Here is a 10,800-nt window from a genome sequence, read left to right as displayed (position 1 = left end):
TTAGATCGAGCTGGGCAACACACAAATTTGTTGCACCCATCTCATCTGCATGATTGTAGCATTTGACCGAGCGGGTTTGCGCTGTTGCCTTCTTCTTAACACTGCTGGCCGCCTCTGCGCTCAACTGGGCAGCCATATAGAATTGCTCAGAAACCACAATGTGCAATCAGTCTGCTCTTCTTAAAGGCAGGATGTCCCTCTTAAAGGGAAATAGCATTGAAGAATATTGTGCAATCTAAATGATGGCAGACTGAACACCAGGGCAGAGAAACGATTCCAGGGTGACGGATGAGTCATTAATGGTGGAGGTGGGAAGGAGGAAAGATACCTTGGTTCCATGGAGGGCCAAGAGACCCTCAAGGACAACCCAGGAGGAAATATGAGCAAGTGGCCAGGAAAGTCAACTCCCAGAGTCTGGGCCCTGAGGACCTGGCAATAGTGCCACAAGGAATCTATTGATCCCAAATGGTGGTCAAGGTCAGTGAATGCATCTTCACATGACATCTCCTGCCCATTACACCACCAACCTCTCATGCTGCTCAATGCACCACCACCCCCCATCACTCACCGAGTAGCACACCCTGGCATTCAGGACTCATCTCTAATATCCAGATATTTTACTTCACCCTCACACACCTTCCAGTGCTGCCAGCCTCACACCAATCTCCCGTTGCCTCCACATACCTCCAGCTATTCAGCTGTGGCATGCACATCACCCAAATTCAGGGCAACACAATCACTGACATTCAGCCCTCTCTCGTAGGACAAGGTGGCACACAATAAGAGAGAGCTGAACAGAACCGGGGGGGGGGGGGGGGGGGAACAAGGACGCCTACATCGCCTAATAAGCCCTACAGAAGAGATGGTGTTCCACATCATGAGCCATCTGTAAAGGGCCCGTGGCATCCAGTGTCGCTGAGAACATTGAGGATGATGGCATGTTCATTATGCCCCTTCTCAACTCCCAGCTCACCCTCATCCTGCTATCTGGAATGGAGCAAGTTGCTGATGGTGTGACCATGGACCTCTTACTTCCCAGACCAACCCCCTTCCCTCACACCAACCTTCTCCTGATTTCAGACACCCAAGAACTGCTGCCTGCCCAGCCTGAGCAGCCCAAGGAGGAAGAGAGAGAGCAACAGCGTACACTGCTGAAGAGGTCCCGATGCTTGAAACTGGCACTGCACATACCTTGGAGGCTAGAATAAAGAGTTGCGATCAGCACGTGGTGATTATGTGGGCATGAGTGGGTTGCAAGTGGTTTGTTTGCCAGCTTATCAGAGGGTAAGGTGGCAGACAAGTTCTGCTGCAGAGGAGTCAGATGAGGACTTCAATGGGGCGGCATACAGGATAGCACTGATGGGCATTGCACACCAAGGTGCTAAGTGCATTGGCTGGCCTGCCAGGTAGCCTACTGGAGGAATCCAGCTCCAAGTTGGCAAAGGGCATGGCGCAGATCTTGCTTTCTCCGCCGCCTCTGCTTCAGCTCTCTGTTGTACTGCTGACCCTGAGGCACTGCCACTGCTGTCCCCATACTTGTTGCAGCCTTTGTGTGGACAGGCGACCTACTCCTCTACCCTCCACCTCTCCTCCCTCCCCCCAAACAAGTGGATGCAGCAACACTCCCTGGAAACAACATGAGCTCACCACAACACCTCCAAAGGCACTCCAAGGTGCTTCCAGAAACATTGAATTAGAAAAAGTTATTAAACATCACCTTACCTGCAATTTGGGTGTTTGGCCCCTCAAATAACAGAAGTGCAGGGCCCACCTTGCAGCAGAACACAAGTGGTTAACAAAGTGATCTACAAATTTGTTGCCAAATTTGGTATCCTGGTGTCAGGATCATGCCAACACAAGGGACATCCCCACGTGTGCCCTTCTCACAGAACAACACACAGGCCACGCAAGAAGCGACAGGTAGTGCAGGGCACCCCACAAAAGCAGTGTTAGCCCCCATAGTGCCATTAGAGGCAGCACTACACGACTGAATTTCACATCCCTTATATATTGCAACTGGACTTAAAGGGTCTGCCACCAAACCAAAGCCAGAAAAAGCATTTAATTTTTGTCATACCTCACTCAGGTATTGCTGTTGTCGAATGTGGAGTTGTGCAGTGAAACGCTTCCACATTTGTGCTTAAAAAATATTTCTTAAGCAAAGTAGATGGACCTTTATCCTGCAACTAACACATTCCATATATTTTTTCACAGAATTTAGTTTAGTTCAAATATAACATCTCCTGCTTTCTCTTTCTGCAAGAAGTTTGCACTTTGGCAAGTACCCCAGATATGGGAGTTTTTAATCCCTTGGCCTTTTTAAAAGGTGCCAGTCAAAAGCAACATCCACTTTTGCATTTGCAATCACCGTGCCTGGGTTGAAAAAGCTGCTGTTCATGGCTGGCAGGACGAACAAACTGGCTCCTCTGTAAACAGAAACATGAAAAGAATAACAGCAATGAACATCCCCATCCTCACTGATGGCACAGTCCAGCATGTGATTTCAAAAGACAAAGCTGAAGAATTTGTAACCATTTTCAGCTGAAGTGCCAAGTGGAAGATCCATCTCGGTCTCCCCCAATATCCTTTATAACACATGCCAGTCGTCAACCAATTTGATTTGCTCCACATGATATCAAGAAATGGGTGAGCCCACTACATTCAGCAAAGGTTATAGGCCCCAACAATTTCCAGCTGTCGTCCTGAAGACCTGCGCTCTAGAACTAACTGTGCCTCTTGCCAAGCTGTTCCAGTACTGTTACAACACTAGCATCTACCCAACAAAGTGGAACATTGCTCAGGTACGTACTGTCCACAAAAGGCAGAACAAATCCAATCCAGCTAATTATCACCACGTCAGTCTACTCTCAATCAGTAACAAAATGATGGAAGGTGTTGACGACAGCTACCAAGAGCACTTACTCACCAAAAACCTGCTCACCAATACTCAGTTTGGGTTCACTTGACAACAGACCTTATTACAACACTGGTCCAAACATGGCCAAAACAGCTGAATTCCAGAGGTGAGGTGAAAGTGACTGCTCTTGACATCAAGGCAGCATTTGACTGAGTGTGGCATCAAGGAACCCTAGTAAAATTGAAGTCAATGGGATTGAGGAGGTTAACTCTCTACTGGTTGCAGTCATACCTAGCACAAGGGAAGATGGCTGTGGTCAATGTTCCCTCTAAGGTGCACATGTGTATTGATGTATAGCAATCCAGAAGGTCACTCACAAATTGTCCCCTTTAAGATAATGCATGTGCACAGTGGTCGTGCAAAAAAATTAAAGGTATCATGCACTGAAATGAACAGGCTGCGCATCACAAAAAAAAGTGAACATTGGCTGTGGTTGTTGGAAGCCAATCATCTCAGTCCCAGGACATCGCTGCAGGAATTCCTCAGTGTAGTGCCCTAGCCCCAACCATCTTCAGCTGCTTCATCAATGACCTTCCCCCCCCAATCATGAGGTCAGAAGTGGAGATGTTCACTGATGATTGCACAGTATTCAGCACAATTCGCAACATCTGAGATAACAAAGCAGCTGTGCCCGCCTGCAGCAAGATCCAGACAACATCCAGGCTTGGGCTGATAAGTGACAAATAACATTCGTGCCACATAAGTCCCAGGCAATGACCATCTCAAGCAAGAGAAATCAAACCCCCCACAATCAACATTCTGGGGAGTCACAATTGATCAGAAACTTAACTGGACCAACCACATGAATACTGTGGATACAAGAGCAGGTCAGAGGCTGGGTAGTCTGTGGCAAATGGCTCACCTCCTGACTCCCCAAAGCCTTTCCAGCATCTACAAGGCACAAGACAGGAGTGTGATGGAATACTCTCCACTTGCCTGGATGAGTGCAGCTGCAACAACATTCATGAAGCTCGACACCATTAAGCAGCCCGCTTGGTTGGAACCCCATCCACGAACTGAAACATTGTCTCCGTCCACCATTGGCACACCATTTCTACAGTGTGTACCATCTACAAGATGCACTGCAGATACTCGCCAAGGCTTCTTCAACAGCATTTCCTAAACCCATGACCTCTATCATCCAGAAGGACAATGGTAACAGACGCATGGGAACACCTTCACCCCAATTTCCCTTCCAAGTCACACACCATCCTGACTTGGAAATATATTGCCATTCCTTCACTATCACTGGGTCAAAATCCTGAGAACTCCCTAACAGCATTGTGGGAGTACTCTCACTGCAGCGTTTCAAGAAGCCAGCTCACCACTATCTTGTCCAGGGCAATTACAGGTGGGCAATAAATGCTGGTTTTGTTAGCGACACCCACTACCCGTGAATGAATAAAAATCATTTTGAAAGTAACACCGATAAAGTATCAATGTCATTTGTAGTTTGCACAGCTCCCCAACCAATGAAAAAAATGTAAGGATTTGCATTTGTTCTGAAGTGAGCACCATTTGAATCTGAGATAGACGGGAAGAGAATGCCTATCCAGTGGGAAATGCTTTACTGAATCTTTCCACATTAACTTTATGTGCATCGTCTGGTCTGAGTCCCTAATTAAAGCTCCAGAATTTAATCGGCTATTGCCCACCTAACTCTTTCAGAGGTGCCTGTGGACGAGCTGTGTGTGTATAATGGGGATTCTTGTTTGTATGTAGCTGGCTGGTGCAGGCCGTGAGACTCGGTTAATTTACAGCTCCGACAGCGCCCTGCGGGCGTGGCTCTAACTCTGACTCGCTGAGCTGCTGGATCGGGGCAGACTGCAGGAAGAGTTTGAACAAGGAAAGGAAGTCAATCAGAACGGGGGAGAAGAATGGGAAAGGAAACCGGTACAATGGAGCGTGGGGTAGAGTTTGAAGATGACGAGTTTTTAAAATCGACCAAATTTCTTCCTCGCCAAGAAGAAAGGCTGCCGGAAGAGAAAGAGCACCACAAGAGAGACCCTCGAGGAATGAACACTCACATCAGGGTGAGAGCTCAGACCGGGAAACCTGAATCATCTGCCCCGACCGACCGACCTTCAATCAGTGTGCTCCTCACCTGGCCGAATAGTAGCTTCTGGGGGCCGCAATTAGATATTTAATACAAGTGTCCATATAATGTATAGGGGGATTGTCACCGATGGTGGCGATCAGTTCGAACCGTTTAGGTGCAGATGTACAAACTGACACCAATCTACAAGGGACGAGTTGTGAGGAGTTTGTGCCCTGATGTGTATGAGATTAGTATATTATAGTGTCCTCCGTCCCTCTTCCGTGTTAAGATAGGTGTATCAGTCATATTGAGATCATTTAGAAAAGGTTAAAAAGTTACTAAGGATCCACTGAATTCCATGGTTTGTATTTGATGGTCAACTAAGGTGTTCTGGTATTATTACTCGCCTTATTACAGATTTTTAAAAAGGCGTACCTGCAGTGTCTGGTGTGCAATTCTCTTTCTCCAGGTATCTTTCGAGGATGTGATTGCAGAACCTGCTGCTACGCAAACATTTGACGGAATCTGGATTTGCAGCCATGCATCGTTTGAGATCAGTAAATTCGTGCTGTACAAAGTGCTCACTCTGATCCTCGCCATCCCCCTGGCCTTCATCTTTGGCATTTTCTTTGCCGTCATAAGTTATGTTCACATTTGGTAAGTGTGCATTTTCCCTCATTCCAGGAAGCAGTGTTTTGTTTTGCAGCTTGTCTGCTCCAGTTGATAACTAGTTATAAATTATATATAATTGATAAGATAAAATTTAGTTCATCCTAGAGATGGTCTGATTATGCTAATACAGAAAGAAATTCCTTTCCTGCTTCTAAGAGGTTAAGTTTGCCAACACAAACTAAACATTCAATCTGTCAGCTTTGTATGGAACTGAAAACATTGGCCTTGAATTTCCTGCGTGGGTGCCATTCCCACACCCATTCTCCCAATCGCAAGATTCCCTGTCAATCTAATAGCCTGCATGTAAAAGTGGGCATAAATCAGTGTAAAAAATCAGAGCCTAAGGAAAGCTTTGAACTCACAATGTTTGCTGCAGTGTAGCATCTTGCAGCATGCCCCATCAGTTTGGATTTTTCCCTCATCCTTCAGCTCAAATATGTTTTGCCCAGTAAGTTGCAGGCAGTGCAACTGATAACCGGTAACGGGGGCATCCAAGACCTGAATGGACAACAGGACCAACAGCCTATCTCCTTAACCAATGAGATTGAAGGATTGTAAAAGAAAGCTAAACTATGGAAAAGAAGGGGTGAATTAGAGTAAAATTAGATGTAGGAACAGAAATAGGGAAAAAGATTGGATTAAGAGAAAGCGAGGAATAAAAGGCAGGAAGGAAACATACAATTTTTAAAATTTACATTTTTGATTTTAGAAATCTTGAGCAGCAATTTACTACCTGCCTGAATGAGACTCTACAGTTTAAATTGTTCCTTTTCTGGGCTGGAAAGGTTGATTGGCATTGCAGATATATAAATCTCTTTTTTTTAAGTACTTAATGCTGTTAAGTACTAGCCCTAACTTTCTGTGGCAGGTTTAATGGTCAATTATTGTGCAAATGCAGCAACTCCTGAAACTCATAGGGTGGTTGAGGGCAAGATGTCATTTCCATGAAGCTAATGACAGAGTATCTCTTCCTCGCCACAGGATGCTGGACAATATACACATTAATAACAGCGACACCATTAAGCTGTACCTTATATTGGAAGCAAATTCTGGGCTGACATATTTCTCTTCTGAAAATTTAAGTTTCAATTCATTCAACCATCATTCAAACAGATTGGCAGGTACATGGAGTTAGGATGCAGATCAATCCTGATATAATTGTATAGTGGTATAGCCTTGAGAGGCTGAAGGGCCTACACTTGTTCCTATGTTTGTATATTTCTGAGCAAAATTAGAGGCCAATTACTGTCAGTGAGGGAAGGTTGCATCTGAGAAAGAATCAGAAAAGAAAACCCAGAAAGGAACAGAAGATGACACTGGGAGAAAAAAAACTCTTTCTCTTAAATATAGGATAGTCACTCATAAATTCAATAAGGAAATCAGGAGAAACTTCTTTACCCAGTGATTGGTTAGAATGTGGAACTTGCTACCACATGGAGTAGTTGAGTTGAAATAGCATAGATGCTTTTAAAGGGAAGCTAGATAAACATACTAGGCAGAAAGGAATAGAAGGATATGCTGTTAAGGTTAGATTAAATATGGTGGGAGGAGGCTTGTGTAGAGCATTAACACTAGCAAAGACCAGTTGGGCTGAACTACCTGTTTCTGTGTTGTAAATTCTGTGTACTTAATCACACAGTACATGCAATCATGGAGGCTTTTCAACTTTTAATGTGACTTAACTTATGCCATAAAAATGCATTAAAACAGCAGAAGATACAGAATAGGTCTTAATGAAATTAAAAAGAATGTAAATGCTGAAAAAGTTGCAACAAAATATCAGTAAAATGATTTTGTTTGCTGCGACAACCTGAAAATTTGGTTGTAATTTACAGAGAGCTTCTTAGCAAGCGCAGTTGCAGGAAACTCATATATGAGGCTTTATAACTTGGGGACGTGACCAGTTTAATGGGAAGACTTGAGTTTGGGTGGAGGTATTAATAGATGGGCCATAAAAGATCAGATTTGGGCATATTGTTGTTAGGTGCATAACTTACTTAAGCCCAAAATTCCTTGACCGTTCAAGCCATGTATTTGATTTGCAGCCAAAACGCACTTGTTACTGGATGCAAACGTTCAGGAAATTTAAGCCCAAGGACTGCATATTTTGGCAACAAACATGATGAAAGACCAATGTTGTATTAATATGAATTATTGGAGGCCAACTCCAAATTTTTCTAACTTATTTTTAAAGAGAATTAAAATACGCCAGCATTTTTAATGTTTTATGCATTGTTAACATAGCCCAATATATTATACCCTATTAGGATATTTTATCAGTACAATAGAGGGACAACGTTTGAATGTTAGGAAATGGACAAGAGTGAAAAAATGAAATGTGTAAAGAAATTAGAAAATACTGAAGATATGCAGGACAGTCAGTTTCTCAAAGAGAAAGTTCAATGTTTTGGGTGGGATTTCTCATCAGAATAAACATGATGAATTAGGAGAAGCCCCTTAACGGGATTGACAGAATCAAAAAGGGAAGAAGAAAGCAACAGGTAGAAGTCAAGAGTTCAAATGTATTTATTACTATGGGTATTGGACAAATTCATTTTATGGGAAATTCACTATCCCATTTCTGTTCTTAACTGATTTTACACAACACACACACACACAAAACATACACACACACACACACACACACACACACATATATACAATTAGCAGGAGAGAATAAGTACAAACAATGCAAAGCCAATTTGTTTCTGGCATATACCAATGACAGTAGGGAATTTATTTGCGGAACAAAATTGTTGCAGCTCTCAGTGGAGTGATAATGCACAGGTTGAAACATTGAGTTTTCCATATGTTGACTTATATCGTTATGAATCTGTAAGATGCTTGTAAGTAATTGAGTCCGTGTTTTAACTTCAGGTTTCTCATGCCCATTGTGAAGACCTTTATGATGACTTTGCCCTCCGTTAAAACCATCTGGAAAAGTATTATGGACATGTTTATTTCTCCTCTGTATCAGAGTATGGGACGCTGCTTCTCTGCAGTCAATTTCCGCTTCACTCGAGTTTAGGAATCAAGAAAAAGATGGTGCTGATCAAAGAGGACAACCAGTACCTCGAAGAATTTTTTCCAGATCTTATGAAAAAAGACTTGCATTATTCATTCTTATACTTTTCATTTGAAATGCACTTTCAGAAACTATCTGACATCTTTCTAAGTATATATGCACTTTTGCATAAAGTTCATTTAGAAATATGTATACTTATAATTGATATTTTCTATTATAAGCCGGGATGCACACTGTCTCTGGTAATAATTAAGGAAGATTTTACAAAGATATTGCCATGCAATAATTAAATCTTGTATTATATTTCAGGAAATGCTCATATCCATTTAATGCAGTAAGGTTAAAGTAAAATTAAATCAATTAAGAAGAAACAGCTCTAAACGTTTGATGAATTTGAGGGTCAAAAATAAATTCGTTTCAGTGATTATTCTGTTATTTGGAAATGTTGGAAGGTAAAGCTTGATTAATAAATTCATTTCACTGGCTTCAAGCTGAACAATAAGCAATAACTATGTTTGCAAAAAAATATATATAATTCGCAATCCTAAACAATTTCTAACACATAGTAAATTTTCAAAATATGATCTGCAGCTCCCCCAGACTTAATTTGTACGACCAGGGATTTGTCCTTATATTGATATATTCTTTAAAGTCTTCCTCACTAGCCTTGTGTCCTCCATTCACCATAATTTCCAACTGGTCTAACATGCGCACCCATTCCCTTTATCTTTGCTGAGCTACATTGGCTTCCAGTTCCATAATGCATTAAGTTTAAAATCTTTGTCTGAATCTTCAAATCCTTCCATAGCCTTTACTAACTTTATCTATGCCCTTTTTCAGCTTTAGATTTCCTCCAGCCATCCTTGGTCTTCCAACTCTAGCTTTTTGTCTAGCCCCTCTTCCCTTTGCTAGACCATTGGTGGAAGAGCCATCAGTCACCTTTACCCTACTTTATGGATAGCCTTCCCTGAAATCCTCTGCCTCTCCTCATTGCACCTTTTAAAACCTTCTCAAAATACAAGCTTTCACCCCTCCTGATGGCCTTCTTCATGGCTTGGCATCCATTCACTTACCTATTCTTTCTGTATAAAGCACATTCGGATGTTTTCTATGCTGAGGATAGTATTTAAATGCAATCTATAGCTTGTTGTTCAATATCCAATATTAATGTTTTAGTTGAGACAATGAAAATCAAAAAGTTTTCAGCTGTTTCTTAAATGATTGGGTTTTACTTTAATTTTACCATATCAAGTGGATGAGTAATTCCAAATCAGAATACATATACACACTTCTTTGTTGTAATGCTATATGTTGTAACTTTATAGACCAAAATAATGCTATTGTATCAACATATAGTGATGGTGAAATGTTGGTAATCTTTTATGCTATATTTTGCAGCAGTTGAAAAGATTGAGCACTGCGCTAATGTAATGGACTCATTATTTAAATCTGCTGTGTAATGTTTGTACATCAATGGAATATCTATCTACACCTGTGCTTTAAAAGGATGAGTTCGGAGCACAGATTGTACATGGTTAAGATTTATTTTGAGGTACCATTACAAAGTTATAAATTAAAACAATTCAGTGACAGCATACTTTTCTATTTATTTTCCCTGCATGATTTGGTCAAATGTTAGCTTGAAACCAGAATCAATTTTACTAAGAGCATAAGAAATATTACATTTAAAAAAAAGTCAGTTTATAGTCCAAACTGTAAAATTATTGAATACAGTTGCAGGAGATTTAAAAAGCTGCCACTCTTGACTTCTCTGCTTGGCCTACGGGTAAAGGTACCATCCATACAGTATTGTCACACAAACCAAAAAGTCCCAGATTCAGTTTCTATTCTGTGCTGATTTAACTGGCCACAGCCAGGGCAACAATTGAAGTACCACAGTTGATTCAATGCTGTTTCGCTATGGAAAGCTCACCACAAGCTACCAAGAGGAAGTTTGCAGACCAGAACCATAAAGTCAACCTGCTGGAAGGGCCAGCTGGTGTATATAAAGCTGTCACATTGAGTACAAAATGTAAATGTAGCCTTGCTAAACTGTATGGCAATTTTGGACTTTGAACGTAACTTGCTGTACTGTAACTAAGAGAACCCTGCTATAGTTGAAATACTGCACGGTGCTTAATATGCCTT

General features: G+C 41.9%; 1 protein-coding gene across 1 annotated transcript; it reads left to right on the top strand.

Annotated features, from left to right (window-relative positions):
• The first annotated feature begins 4,569 nt into the window (after positions 1-4,569).
• cav2 (caveolin 2) lies at positions 4,570-10,234 on the top strand. The gene is made up of 3 exons (XM_068051236.1): positions 4,570-4,950; positions 5,425-5,612; positions 8,505-10,234. Exons 1-3 carry the CDS (start codon positions 4,795-4,797, stop codon positions 8,653-8,655), a joined length of 495 nt encoding a protein of 164 aa, XP_067907337.1. The 5' UTR covers positions 4,570-4,794; the 3' UTR covers positions 8,656-10,234.
• The last annotated feature ends 566 nt before the right edge of the window (positions 10,235-10,800 follow it).

Source organism: Heterodontus francisci, chromosome 18 (assembly GCF_036365525.1).
Source record: "Heterodontus francisci isolate sHetFra1 chromosome 18, sHetFra1.hap1, whole genome shotgun sequence".
NCBI classification, from domain to species: Eukaryota; Metazoa; Chordata; class Chondrichthyes; order Heterodontiformes; family Heterodontidae; genus Heterodontus; species Heterodontus francisci.
The sequence above is the reverse complement of the archived record's forward strand: the minus strand, read 5'-3'. Positions and strand labels throughout refer to the sequence as shown.